The sequence below is a fragment of the Callospermophilus lateralis genome, chromosome 9, assembly GCF_048772815.1.
Source record: "Callospermophilus lateralis isolate mCalLat2 chromosome 9, mCalLat2.hap1, whole genome shotgun sequence".
Taxonomy (NCBI): domain Eukaryota; kingdom Metazoa; phylum Chordata; class Mammalia; order Rodentia; family Sciuridae; genus Callospermophilus; species Callospermophilus lateralis.
The window spans coordinates 70,268,018-70,282,739 of NC_135313.1; the positions used below are offsets into that span (position 1 = coordinate 70,268,018).

The 14,722-nt window shown below is 35.9% G+C and overlaps 1 protein-coding gene across 3 annotated transcripts in view; it reads left to right on the forward strand.

Annotated features, from left to right (window-relative positions):
* Nucleotides 1–923: 923 nt before the first annotated feature.
* Nucleotides 924–14,722, forward strand: part of Wdsub1 (WD repeat, sterile alpha motif and U-box domain containing 1) — a 44,632-nt gene continuing 30,833 nt past the window's right edge. The window contains exons 1-5 of one of the 3 annotated variants that reach the window (XM_076865985.2): nucleotides 924–1,249; nucleotides 3,340–3,761; nucleotides 5,780–5,964; nucleotides 10,909–11,001; nucleotides 14,306–14,399. In XM_076865985.2, the coding sequence (XP_076722100.2) occupies nucleotides 3,364–3,761; nucleotides 5,780–5,964; nucleotides 10,909–11,001; nucleotides 14,306–14,399 (770 nt within the window). In that variant the 5' untranslated portion in view covers nucleotides 924–1,249; nucleotides 3,340–3,363. The remainder of the gene's footprint in view (nucleotides 1,250–3,339; nucleotides 3,762–5,779; nucleotides 5,965–10,908; nucleotides 11,002–14,305; nucleotides 14,400–14,722) is intronic. The other 2 variants (XM_076865986.2, XM_076865987.2) reach the window with 2 other exon arrangements.

Here is a 14,722-nt window from a genome sequence, read left to right on the forward strand (position 1 = left end):
TTTATTATTTATATGATCACAAACTTGATTTTGAAAAATACTGTTTGGCAGTACTTTAGAATGTAATTAGGTGTTCAAAGTCTACAATCATGGTACACTCTGATAATTTAAAAATCACAAGAATTTCAAAAAATCATGAATTTTGATTTTTCCATTCCCCTTTAGTCTTCCATTACAATCATCACCCATGATCTTTTAATGTGAGCATTTTTAGGTTAATACTCTTCAAATGTTTGTCTTTGGTTTCCTAGGGCTGATATATTTTAATGTACTGGTAGGGCAATTGTGTAGTCAATTACCCATGGGAACCCGCAGTCTATACTGGGGAAAGGCTGAAGAAATGCACAATGGGTCAGGGGACACATGGATAGCCACTGGGCCCAGTCTGGTGGGTAGGGAAACCTCAGGACTGGGTCAGGGGGTTTAGCAGCCAGTACAGGACAGACAGCTTTGGGAAACCCAGGCATGCAGGCAACGGCAGAGGACACTGCGTTGAGGACCCCGAAGGCTAGCATAAACAGAAGAAACCAATTAAAAAGTCTAAGAGGAGAACCAAGACAGTGTAGGCTGGAGAAATACAGTAAGGTAAAGGGAGATTTAAAAATTTTAAAGTGGGATACATGTAGATGCGGTGTCCCTTCATAAGCACACTTCAGGGATTCATTCATGAATACTGTTTGGCAGTACTTTAGAATATAATTAGATGTTACATTCAACTGAGAAAAAACTGCTACCTAAAGTCTCAGAAGTCCGAACTCACCTCTACAGCGCACTCCAGAATACTGAGGAGCGCTCTGCCCGAGGCAGTAGGGTACGCATGCGCCGAGCAGCCCTGAGGGCGGGGCCTGTTTCCGCCGGTGATTTTCCCTGGGCTGAGGCCTTGCGGGCCTCACCTGTACCTCACGTGACTTGCGCCGCCCGCCCGGCACGGTCCGCTCCCTCCCGTTCGTCGTGGTGAGCGAGGCCGTGCCCACCGACCGGCTTGGCCGCGGCTACCCGCCCTCAGTGCTTCCTTGTTGGCGGCGTGTGAACCTTTCGGTGTTCCGGAATCGGTTCTCAGCATACCGGACCGGACCGGGACCTCGACGGCAGGGACGCGCTGTTGTGCCGCCTCGGTTGGCAGGTGCGGGTGCAAGCCCCAGCCTAGAGCAGTGCGAGTCAGCCGCGCGGTAAACGCGCGCTCCAGAGGCCGCCTCCTCCCGGAGGCCAGTCGGCTCAAGAGTTGGGCAAACTCTTTGGTGCAAGGGAAGTAAGTCGCGGGCTTTATTTTGGGGGTGTCTGGCGCCTGTAGGGTTTGGTTTGTATTGGACGAGGATGCTTGCGTGTGTTGACCTTGGCTTGCTGAGCGACTTTGCCCGAGGTTTAGCGTTAGCATGACAGCTGAGCCCGGGCGGGACGCCCACACCTGTGACAGGTAGAGAGAGGTAGGCTTGAGTGCGCTTTTCAGACCTACCTAGCGGGTCACCATCTCTTGCTTCTGAGGCTGTACCGCCCCACACCGCCGAGGGGGCCCAGTGCCACGAAGTGGTGGGAGCCAGAGTGAGTTTGGGAAATACCCTGTGTGCACTCGCACAGTTGGGATTTGGAAGTTCTCCAGAAAGCACCACCTGATCTTCATTGCTTTCAGCACAATAATACAGGCGATAATCTACCAGAATTTTTTATGCTTCCTGCCCTCTCTGAGACGACCAGAAAAAGAGCCTGAACTTTTGGGATAAGGTGAAGATGGGGAAAGTCATGACCATTTTTTTTTTTTTTTAATTTTCTTTCTTTGTTTTTAAAGTAGAGATTTCTGTAAATAAGACCAGAGAATCTTACAGGCCAAGGTTATTCTCGTCCTTCAGCACTGAATACTACCTCTTTCTACACCATTTTTCCACTGCGAAGAAATTAAAAAAAAAAAAAAAAAGTTTTGATGGCTTTATTTTCTAATTATATTCCATATATAGCATTTCAAGGCTAAAACACACTTGGATTTAACAAAAAAAAAATATTCAACACATAGTTATTTGAACACATAATAGGGGCTGAGGCTGCTGTGGTTACAGAGTGAGCAAGATAGATTAAATACCTCCTCAAGAACATGTTCTAGTGTCTTGAGACAAATAATTCAAAAAAATATCTGATAATGGTAATTGCTACACTGATAATTAAAATGGGGGTGATGTCTTAGCTAAGAAACTGGCCACTTCAGCTAGGGTAACCATTTCTGAGGAGGGACATTGAATTTGAGATTTCAGTGAGCAATAGGATCCCAATAGTAGAGGAGAAATTATTTCAGCTCAAGCAAACTGCTTTATGAAAATGAAAGAATAGAATGAGTTTGGCCAGGGAGTTGAAATTTGAGAAGTTGGCAAGCAAAAATCAAATCATTTAAGGTTTTATGAGTCATGGGGAGGAGTTTGGATATTATTATTATTATTATTATCATTATCGTTATTAGTGATGGTAGTGATACTAGGGTTTGAACCCAGGGGTGCTTTGCCACTGAGCTATATCCCTAGCTCTTTTTATTTTTCTATTTTGAGACAATATCAATAAGTTGCTGGAGGTCTCACTAATTTGTTGAAGCTGGTCTCAAACTTGAACTTTTTGATCCTCCTGCCTCAGCATCCCAAGTTGCTGGGATTACAGGCACGTGTGTGCCACCATGCCTGGCTAGATTTTATTTTAAATTCATAAATTTGTTTTTGAGTATAGTCTTTTTTTTTTTTTTTTTTGGCCCCTCTTGATTTCCTTGACTTGTTCAGAATTAGTTACTCATCTCAAGTTTTTTGTACTTTACACTTTATCCGACACGATGACAAATCACGATAACGTGGCTTTCAACACAGCCACTTAAATTTTAATTTTTGTTAGTTTTTTATGTAAAACCTACAGTTGCATGTTAAAGGCAGAGCAAATAGCCTTAGCTCCACCCAGTGGAAGGAGCAGCTGAGACAGTGTTAAGAAAGTGAAGAATATTTTTGAGTTGATCTAAAATGAGGCAATGTTGAGAATTAGGGAAGGGCTTTCAAAGATGAAATAAGTTCCTGAGGTTTTGAAAGCTCAACATTCAATTGGTTTGAAGTTATTTATCAAGGTTCTTTGTCAAGAGTTGTGGAGCTTTATTGATATGACCATGGTAGGTATGCTCATCATCAGAGGTTATAGTCCTGTAAATATTTTATGTTCCTCCAAATTATCCTCATCCTAGGTAATGGATTTTCCTTCAAAAATATTAATATATTTCTTTCTTTGATTTTGAGCAAATTCTTTGATTTTGACTCTTATATTGACTTGAGTTGCCATTATTTGTTTCCTAGGGTTATGTAACCTTTACCTATTTAAAAATTGCAGGTGGTTTTACTTTAAATAAAGAATATGGTGAAACTCATTCACACACTAGCTGATCATGGTGATGATGTCAACTGCTGTGCCTTCTCCTCGTCTCTCTTGGCTACTTGCTCCTTGGACAAAACAATTCGCCTGTACTCCTTAATTGACTTTACTGAACTGCCGTACTCTCCATTGAAGTTCCACACGTATGCTGTCCACTGCTGCTGTTTCTCTCCTTCAGGACATATTTTGGCATCATGTTCAACAGATGGTACCACTGTCCTGTGGAGTACTCAAAATGGACAGACTCTGGCAGTGATGCAACAGCCCGGTGGTAGCCCCGTGAGGGTTTGCCGGTTTTCCCCAGACTCCACTTGTTTGGTATCGGGCGCAGCTGATGGAACTGTTGTTTTGTGGAATGCGCAGTCATACAAGTCATATAGGTATGAGTATTTAAATCCTTTTCATTTTTAGCAAGATGTAAAAAAGCAGAAAGCAAAATATCTTAATGATCTTCTGAAGCAGGTAGTTGTCAAACAGCATAAGGAAAAATATATTTTTAATATAGTTTTTATAATGTTATTATATCTTTATATATTTATTTACTTACTTATTTATTTGCAGTGCTGAGGATCAAACCCAGTGCCTCACACATACTAGTCAAGCACTTTACCACTAAGCTACAACCCTAGCCCCAGGAATAATATTTTGACCTATTTGTTGAAAGTAAAAACAAACAAACAAACAAATGTTTAATATGATTCTTGTGGTAGTTTTGTTTGCCTTTGAGAGAGTTTTAAATTTCCAATATTTTTAAAGGTAAGGGTTAATCTTAGACTTTTGTAGATTTTTGCTATAAGTATTAGGCAAAGAAAGTAGCCTTTTGAATTAGGCTCAGTAATTTTAGGCTTATTTTTGTCACTTATTTTTTCAATAGTAAAGTATTGGTAGGTAAATCCTGCTGAGGAGATACAACTAGTTCCCTAGCTAGAATTCTTGCTGAGTAGATTGACCAAGCCTGGAAGAAAGAATGTAGTGACTATTTCTGCAAGGGTTGTGGGGCCAAGGGCATGACCCACCTAAAAGACTCTTTTGGGAAGAAAAATACATCAATCAATTTACACTAGTGATATTATGTTGCAACTTATCAAATTAAAACCATAAATTTTTATTTATATTAGTGTAAAATGTACTAGAAGTTACACTTTAAGTACATTAAAAACAGAGACTTTCATTCTTACTGAGTTAAAATAACCTAATGTTCCTATCCCTCCTCTTATTCCCTGTCATTCAGAGCACAAATGTCAGAAGGTCAACTGTTGCTCATTTAAGTTTAGGTGTTACGGTTTAAGAAGCTATTGTGTTTTAAGTGGTGTTATATAAACACTTAGCTTGATGGGAAAGCATAAAAGCAAAATGTATTTTATATGAATAAAATTCATCTCATAGCCAAGGAATTTTTTTTGCACTTATTAGGTGATGACTTCTGTCTTTATAGCATATCTTCTCCAATGTATATAATTAATACTCAAATAATTATTGGGTTCTCATCATTCTATTTTTTTCTAATTGAGAAAATAATATTGTCTGCATAGTGCTTTCCTCTTTTTCCAAGAGATGGTAATTTGTTCATAACATTTTCCTTTCAAATAAAAGCCCTACTATTGCATCTGGGTGATTTTAAAAAACACAGAAGTTGCAAGTGCTTTTGACCTCAGTAACTTGTTTTTCCATTTAAATAGTTTCATATTACTTTTTTTTTTAATATTTATTTATTTATTTATTTTTAGTTTTCGGCGGACACAACATCTTTGTTTGTATGTGGTGCTGAGGATTGAACCCGGGCCGCACGCATGCCAGGCAAGCGCGCTACCACTTGAGCCACATCCACAGCCCTCATATTACTTTTTTTTTTTTAAAGTACTGGGAATTGAAACCAGTGTCACTCTGCCATTGTGCTACATCCCCATTCCTTTTTTATTTTGAGATGTCTTGTAAGTTACTTAGGCTAGCCTTGAACTTGTGATCTTTTGCCTCATCTTATGTTACTGGGATTACAGAAGTGTGCCATGGTACCTGGCTTCATATTACCTTTTTAAAAATATGGCTATGGTTATTGTTGATTGTAATTGCTTTTTTTTAAAGTTTTGTAGATTTTAATGTGTTCATAGTGGCTTGCCAAATAGAAAGATATGGAGAGATGTGGACATTTGTTCATATTCCTATAATTTAGGCTTGAACACTTTAAGATGTTTAAATCCTCCTATAACTTTAGAAAGCACATCTCAGTTTATAACACATAAATGATACTTTTATTTCTGTAGGCATCAGGTTGCCCTTTCTCTTTGCTGAAGTGATAGCCATTTACCCTCTTTCAGTTATATTATGTTGCTGTTAGAGATTGTAATATAAAGTCAAAGATGCTCTGAAATGAAAACACCCCTTTTTGCTTTTATTTCAGATGCAGTAGTGTTAAGGATGGCTCCTTGATGGCCTGTGCATTTTCTCCTAATGGAAACCTCTTTGTCACTGGCTCCTCATGTGGAGATTTAACAGTGTGGGATGATAAAATGAGGTGTCTGCATAGTGAAAAAGCACATGATCTTGGTATAACCTGCTGCGATTTTTCTTCACAGCCAGTTTCTGGTTAGTTATTTTATCCTTTCAAGCACTAGAAATTCCTGTTTGTAATTTGTGTAACTTTTTGCCCTTTCATTCATTTTCATATTGTCATTAGTAAATTTGTTCCTTTTGAGAAATCATCTTTTCTTTCTTTAGATCCAAAAAAACACTATTTTTAGTATATGTAAGGGATGATTTATCTTGGTATAATACATTCAGATTCCTAGAATATGGCAAGTTAGAGGATTTGACCCCATTGGTTTTACTGTGATTTTTAAATACACTAGATTGATACTCAGATAGAAATGTGAAGTTAAATTTAAAAAGTTGGAAATGAGCTGGATTTCCCATTTACTTATTTGATTTTTCAAAAACTAACTTTTTAAAATAAAATGTTGACAACCTAATTTTTTTTAAAAAAAAAGATTAAACAAAACTCCTGAACATAGACTTTTGGTATTAAACAGATAATTGGAAAGTTTCCCTTTTTTATTTTCATTCTCTATGTGAGAATGGAAATTCTGCTTTTGCTCTCTCCAGACTTGTTTGCAGATCAGTATTGTCCATAGCAATGTAATGAGAGCCACATAGGTAAATTAAAAATTTCCTAGTAGATGGAATTAATTTGAGTAATGTATTTTTACCCGATATATCTGTTGTATTATTTTAATAATAATAGAAATTATTAAATATTTTTCCTTTTTGTAATAAGTCTTCAAAGTCTAGTGTATATATTGTCTCACATTTCAGTTTGGACTAACTACATTTCAAATGTTCAGTACCCATATATGGCTAGTTATTACCTTATTGTTCAGCAACTCGTCCAGATAGTAGATAGTATGTTTTCAGCATTCCATATTTCAAACCCATCAATGATTTAAGATATAATTAAGGTAAGATAAAGTCCCAAATCCAAAGGGCAAAGCAAGTAGGAACCTTGCATATTCTATTTCAATTTAATCTTAAATCATTCTTGGCCTCTAGCATTCTCTTTTGCCACACTGGTATTTCTTTTCTTTAAATTATTTTTTAGTTGTAGTTGGATACAATATCTTTATTTATTTATTTATTTTTACATGGGGCTGAGGATCGAACCCAGGGCCTTGTCCAGCACTCTACTGCTGAGCCGTAACCCCAGCCCCACACTGGTATTTCTTTTTTCCTTGATTTTGCGTCTAAGATTTTTCCAAGGATTTTAAATGTGACCCTTCACATGGTTTTCTCTTTAGTCATGCTTTAGCTGAAAAATCACTTCAGATGACCCCTCCCCTGCTTTTACTCTGCATTAAATCTATCATTTTGATATAATCTTTTATTTGTATACTTTATTTTTCTTACATAGTGCTTACAAAAGTATCACAGTTTTTAATTACATATTTAATCATATGGGTAATTTTTTTGGTTTTAATTTTTGAAATGGGTTCTCTCTATATTGCCCAGGCTGGACTCAAACTCCTAGGCTTAGGTAATTCGTTTGTTTCAGCCTCTTGAGTACCTGGGATTATGGGTGAACCCTACTGCTCCTGGTTTATACATGGATAATGATTAATGGCATTTTTCCTATTAGCGTATAAGTTCCATGCAGATATGCTTGGGTCTATATTCTTCATGTTGGCTGGAACACTGTGCTGTGAAATGTAGATAGGCCTAGAAATCTAGGTACAGATTGGTGAGCAGTATTTCTTTCAGTTTTTCACTGAAATTTTTAATTTTTTAGTCTTTTAACATCATGTAGCAGATTAATATATTTTCTTTTCTCCTCTTATATTAATTCCCTAATTTGATTTATTCTTTTAATATATTGTTTTATTGTAAGAATAATGACTTATTCATAACAAGAATCATTTCTTCCATCTCTGGGTACCTTCTCTACACCTTTTTAAAAATTTTTTTTAATTGTAGATGGACACGATACCTTTATTTTTTATTACTTATTTTTATGTAGTGCCAATTATCGAAACCAGTGCCTCACACATACTAGGCAAGCATGCTACCACTGATCTACAACCCCAGCCCTCTTCTCTGTATCTTGTAGGCACTCAATGAATTGTTAAAGAATTATATAAACATGGGGACTATTTAGGTTTCTTCTTCTTCTCTTCTCTCTCTTTTTTTTTTTTTTTTTTGGTTCTGAGTGATCTGAAAGTAGATTTTCAATGAAATACCGTTATTGTAGTAGCTAGTATTTGAGTAAACTATCAGCCATTTTTGAGGTCAGAAAGGTTCACTAAACCAGGCCAAGATTCTGAAGTAATATGCATATCCCTATCCTATCTTTACAGTGTGTTTCAAAGTAACATTTCTCTCAGTATCATTTTGATCTATGTTCTTTCTTCAGTGCTTCTGTTGAAATAGATACTGGCCTAATATGTGCATTCTCTGAAGCAGACTGATATATACTTTAAAAGTGATTATTATGGGAATTTATGGAAACTACTTACTTGAAAGATAAAGCATATAATTTTAATTTGTTAATTTGGTGTATGTTAATATCTGTAAAATTTACAACATATTGGCTCTTCTTATGAAATTTTGCTCAAATAAGGAAAAATAATCACATTTGTACTCAAGGATAATTGATCTCTTCAGTTTTTAAGTGGCAAAGAAAAATTGATGTGTTAGTTTTTCATTGCTGTGACCAAAATACCCCTCTAAGAACAACAATTATTTTGACTCGGTTTAGTCCATGGTGGGCTGATGTCATTGCTCTGGGCCCAAGGTAAGGCAAAGCATCATGGTGGAGGGGCATGGTTGAAAATCACTGCTCCGTTGTTCCTGGTGGCCAGGAAGCAGAGAGAGGAGAGGAAGGGGCCACTGGGAAGATGCATCCTTTCAGGGCAAGCCCCTAGTGAACTGCCACTTCTAGCCATACCCCACCTACCTATTGTGTTACCACCAGTTAGTCCATTCAAAGTAGAATGGACTTAATTAGGTTACAGTTCCCACAATCTAATTATTTCACCTTTGAATATTCCTGAATTAACACAAGAACTTTTGAGGGACACCTCATCTATAAACCATAACATTTGGATTGGATTATTATTAAGATTTAAATATTTTTCCTGTATATTTAAATGTTATATTTAGATATTGAGCATTGGCATGTTTTATGTTCTATAATTTTCGATTGCCTTAGCTGAATTCTCATTACTTATGGCAACTTAGGAATTAACTACAAAGGATCTACTTAGTCAAGAAACAATGAAAAAAAATAGGTGTCTTAACAAGTTTAATACGTTACCATTAATTATTTATTGGGTAAAATGTTTCACCTTATGAAAGACTTAGAAATGATCAGGAATTGCTTACATTTATAATCTGTGAAGAGTTATACCTTGTCTGAACCTGTGCTGCATAAACCAAAATGCTTTTGAAATGTGGAAGTCTCATGGAGTTAGAAAAACTTGCAATGAAATGGAAGTAAATTTGTTGTGTGTTAATATAGTATGTGTATTTTTAGTGAGACAGAGTCTGTAGGAAAAATTCATGTACCCAAATATGTAAATCTAATACTATGTAATTATGTTTTATTTTATATGAGGCCAAACTGCCTCTGATGAAACTCCATCTGTGATATTAGGTGGAAATTCTAGTGAGTTAATCTAGAAGATATATTGTGATATGCTGAAATTCTCTAAGCATAAATTAGTGACTTGTTTTTAAAGTTCCAAATTTATTTGATTACTGCCCCTAAATTGTATAATACTTTCTACCAAATGAGCTGAATTGATGTTATTTTGGATTTATATAATTCTACCCTTTCCTTTGATTAAATCAATGTAAAATAAATTCTTACTGTTACTCCAACTGAATTATAGAATAGGCTTTTAAGGAACAGATTTATCAGCTGGCATCTTGTGCATGCCTGTAATCTCAGCTTCTCTGGAGGCTGAAGCAGGAGAATTGCAAGTTAAGGCCAGCCTGGACAATTTAGCAAGATCATATCTCAAAATAAAAAAAGCTGGGGATGTCCTTAAAAGTAGAACATTTGGCAAGGTGCAGTGGCACATGCTTGTAATCCCAGCGATTTAGAAGGCTGAGGCAGGAGGATTGCAAGTTCCAAGTCAGTCTCAGCAATTTAGCAAGTACCTAAGCAACTTAGTGAGACCCTGTCTTAAAAAGTGGGGGGTGGGAACTGGGGATGAGACTCAGTGGTTAAATGCCCCTGGCTTCAATTCCCAGTAACAACAACAACAAAAAGTAGTAGGGCATTTGCCTAGCCTATTCTAGTATCTTGGTTCAATTCCTAGTACTTCAAAGAGGAGTGAAGGGAAGGAAATCTGGCATATCAGAAAATAGTTAAGTTGGGAATGATTAACCATGAATATTCTTTTTTTTTTCTAGAGAGAGAGAATTTTTTAATATTTATTTTTTTAGTTTTCAGCGGACACAACATCTTTGTTTGTATGTGGTGCTGAGGATCAAACCCGGGCCGCATGCGTGCCAGGCAAGCGCGCTACCGCTTGAGCCACATCCCCAGCCCAAATCATGAATATTCTTATGACTGATTCTTCTTCCCAATTTTTTCCATTAGTGGAGACTCATAAACTCTAAAATTGAGTTGGAAGATGCCCCACTTTTTTTTTTTCTTTTTTATAGTACTGGGAATTGAACCCAGGGGTGCTCTGTCACTGAGCTACATCCCCATCCCTTTTTAAACTTTTTATTTTGAGATAGGGACCAGCTAAGTCACCCAGGCTGCCCTCAAATTTGAAATCCTCCTGCCTCAGTCTCCCAAGTATCTTGAACTACAGGGTATATCACTGGACCTTGCTGAATGTGCCCTACTTTATGGTTCAATATTGGTGAGTTATAGTCTTAAAGGCATTTTATTATAGAAATTACAGGCTTAACATTATATAAGATACCTATTTAAAAGGAAATTCTTTAATGGATATTTTGAAATTTTTTGATTTAAATCTTTCCCCAATTCTTTGTGTTTATGTTTCAACAAATGTCCTGTTTCAGATGGAGAACAAGGACTTCAGTGTTTTCGATTGGCATCATGTGGTCAGGATTGCCAAGTCAAAATCTGGGTTGTTTCTTTTAGCCATGTCTTAGGTATGTTTTCAAGTTTTCTCTAACATAATTTGTGAACTGAATAAGATTTCTGTTTTACCTATTTACTTAAGGTAATCTGAAAGCAATTACCAGAAACTTTGAATCAAAATGATATATACATATGATTTAAAGTTGGATGTTCACTGCTGCTTCTAACCTGGTCCCTACCTCTGTTACACAGATTCTTATTACCAGTTTGTATTTTATTTATTTCATCTCTTTTGGTGATTTTTTAAAACAATTTCTGTACACATTTTTACTCCCATATTTTTAAATTACTCATTGTAGTTACTGTGTTTTGGTAGTATGTGAGCTTTTTTTTTCCCCCCTGCATTATCCTGTCACCTCAGGTGAGCCTTTCAGTGTAGAAGCTTATTTTGTTCAGTTTTGGAATATGCTCTTCCTTAATGTTATTTCTTTAATGATGCCCTTTCTGCTTTTCTCTGTTTATAACTCCCAACAGTTGAACTAGATCTCCTGAATTGATTCTCTATGTCTGCCCTGACCCTCTCCCATTTCTCTCCTATTCTGTTTATTTACTTTTTGGAAAAAGTTCTGAGAATTTTCTTTTAACCTTCTTTTGAATTTTTATCTCATTAATCATATTTTCAAATTCTAAAAGTTCATCTTTGCTCTTTATAGCATCTTTTTTATGAGTGTGAGATCTTGAAGCTGTGAATTAGTAGTTTTTTTTGTTGTTGTTAAGTTCCCTTCTGTTTCCTGATCATCTCTGTTTGCTCTTTGACCTTTTTTTCTTTTTTTTTTTTTTTTTTTGCTTACCTTGATCTTTCTCATTCATATTAGCTTCTTCAAATGGCTGGTGGTCCTTAGTATTCTATTTCCATTTAAGAATTGAACAGTAAGGCCTGGCACAGTGGAGTTTGCCTTTAATTCTAGAGTTTGGAAGGCTGAGACAGGAGGATTACAAGTTGAAGGCCTGCCTGGGAATTTAGCAAGACCTTCTCTCAAAATAACATAGAAAATGGACTGAGGATATAATTGAGTGGTAGAGCACCCCTGGCTTCAATCCTCAGAACCAAAATAAGAAAAAAGGAATTGGACAGTAAAATGTTCAGATACTCTGTGCTCATGCGTTTGTTGTTGCTGGCTTCTCTTTAAGAGAACATGGGTAATTGGCTCTTAAGGTGAAGGGGTGGAAGGCAAAGAGGGTGAAGGTCTTTGTGGGCTCTCCCTGCAATCATTATTTGTCTTAGATTTTGCTTGGGAGGTTAAGCAGCTGGCTTTTGTGTTGGCTCTGTGGGATGGGATTAGGCAGGAACTGGAAGCAGACACTGATTCCTCATGTGCAGACTTTCAGTTAAATTTTTTTGTTTCCAAGTTAATATCTGTCATTCTGATTTTTTTTTTTTTTTTTCTGGCTGCTGATAGCTATGTCTTAAGGGGTTCTCTAGAACAGAATAACTTTCTTCTCTGGTTATAGCCTCCTCCCTTTGTACTCTGTGTGTTATTCCTCTATACTGCCTCATCAATTATTCTGCTTTTGGCCTTCCCAAAATTGGTTTCACTTTCTAGTTTGCTGATGGCCTCCTTACCGATTCTCTTCATCCATGTACATTTATGTCTTTATTAATTTATTCATTATTTTTTTAATGGAGACTGAAATTTTGTGGTCACTTGGCCATCTTGATTCAGATGCCCCAAATTGTTTTATTATTTGTTACCTAATAGGCTTTAGTTGAATCACAAACTACATTTCTGTCATTCATAATTATACTAGTATGTTGAGAATGGCTTATTAAGAAAGAAATACATTTCCTTTTCAGTGTAAATTTATTTATTGCATCTTAGGTTGCCTGTAGTAATCCTTTTAGTTTATGTCCTATTGGTGAGGATGAAATTTCCTTTACTTTCTGGTCTCTCCTAACTCTTCCTTCTGCCTCTTTCTGTACAGAGTGAAATTCTGGTAAGAAACAATAAATACAGTAATGTATATGGGCTTTCCAAAATTACACTTATCCTGACTAACTGTTCAAAAGAAAAGCTTTTTTTCACACATTGTAAAATATTTTTACAGTAACTTTTTAAAAAGTTTAACAAGCTGGACATAGTGGCTCATGCCTGCAGTCTCAGCTACTTGGAAAACTGAGGCAGGAGGATGTAAGTTTGAGACCAGCCTGGGCAATTTAGCAAGACCCTATCTCAGAACTTCTGGGATGTAGCTCAGTGGTAGAAGGCCCCAGGTTCAATCTCCAGTACAACAAACAAAACAAAGTACATGTAACAGTATATAAATGTGTAGTTAAAGCCTTTTTATTAAGAAATTATGTGCATCTTATTTTAATTTTTTATTTGTGGGGAGGAGTAGTTAGAAATATGATTGTATACATGGCAATGTAAATCATTAGGGTCATATTGCAAGTTTTCTAGTCTTCATCTGATTTATAGCTTAATATTTTTCCTGTGTTAGTTAAAATGACAGGCTTTTGAAATTCACTCTATTTCTAGCACATAGTACTGGTGCTTTTAATGCACAAATCTGCTTTTCCAGGTAAATAATTTTTTCTCCTGTTTTGAGCTTGAAAATTTTATCTGCTTTAATAACCTTTTGTTTAATTAAATGCTTGACATCCTCCTTAGGAACCATTAACACTTCAAAGTAGGTTTTATTATATTTGATATATTTATAAATTTCACTTTTTTCTTTGCTCCTGGGGTGGGCAAAGTGAAATTTATAAATATATCAGACATAATAAAACCTTCTTAATTATTTTTATAGTTTGTCACTAAAACATTGAATTTCCTTAGTTTATATTAAATGTAAGAGTTGTGATATTTATTTTCAGTAATTCTATAAAGCATAAAAAGGATTTCAGGCTTTACCATACCTGTAGGAGTGTTACAGATATGTTAGAATTATAAGAAAATCATTATTGGTTATTGTTACTTACAGAATAGGAAAATGTTTTGCTGATGTGAGATTTTACAAAATTATAAGCATTGGATTTCTTAGTCTTTTGGAAAATTTACATGTTTTCTTTTTAAAATTGTTTGTGGTATAGCTTAAATGTTTAAAAATAATTTGGTAGTTATAAAGTTACCCTGTCTAGCCTTTGCTGAGCACATCATTTTTCAATTTATTATTGAGATTTTTGAAGCCTCTTAATCACATTGCATTCCATTTATTTGCTTAAATGTGTCAATATCTGAGCTGCATGAGGATTTTTAATTTTTGTGTATTTTAGGTGTTTAAAGATTATTGAATAAATAAGTGAAATAGTGTTGACTTAAAAATAAATTCTAAGCATGGTCAGCTTGTTAATTTTTCTCACTTCATTAATTGCAGGCTTTGAATTAAAGTATAAAAGTACACTGAGTGGGCACTGTGCTCCTGTTCTGGCTTGTGCTTTTTCCCATGATGGGCAGATGCTAGTCTCGGGGTAAGCTCTTTAATTTTCTTAAACCATTTGATATAAAATGGAACATATAATCAGAAAAGCACATAAAGCATAAAAGGATAGCTTGATGAATTATTGTGATGCCTACGTGTGTAACCATGACTTGGGTCAAGAAATCAAATATTGCTGGTTCTATTCTAGAAACCCTCTCCTTCTAGTGTTCTTTTCTGACTACAGTACCTCAGGTTGTAGAAAGTACTGCTTTTTTCTTTTAAAACTGTTTTAAAACAAATCATACCAGGTGAATTATTTTGTGTCTAGCCTCCTTTACTCAACATTATGCTTATAATATCTATTTATATTAT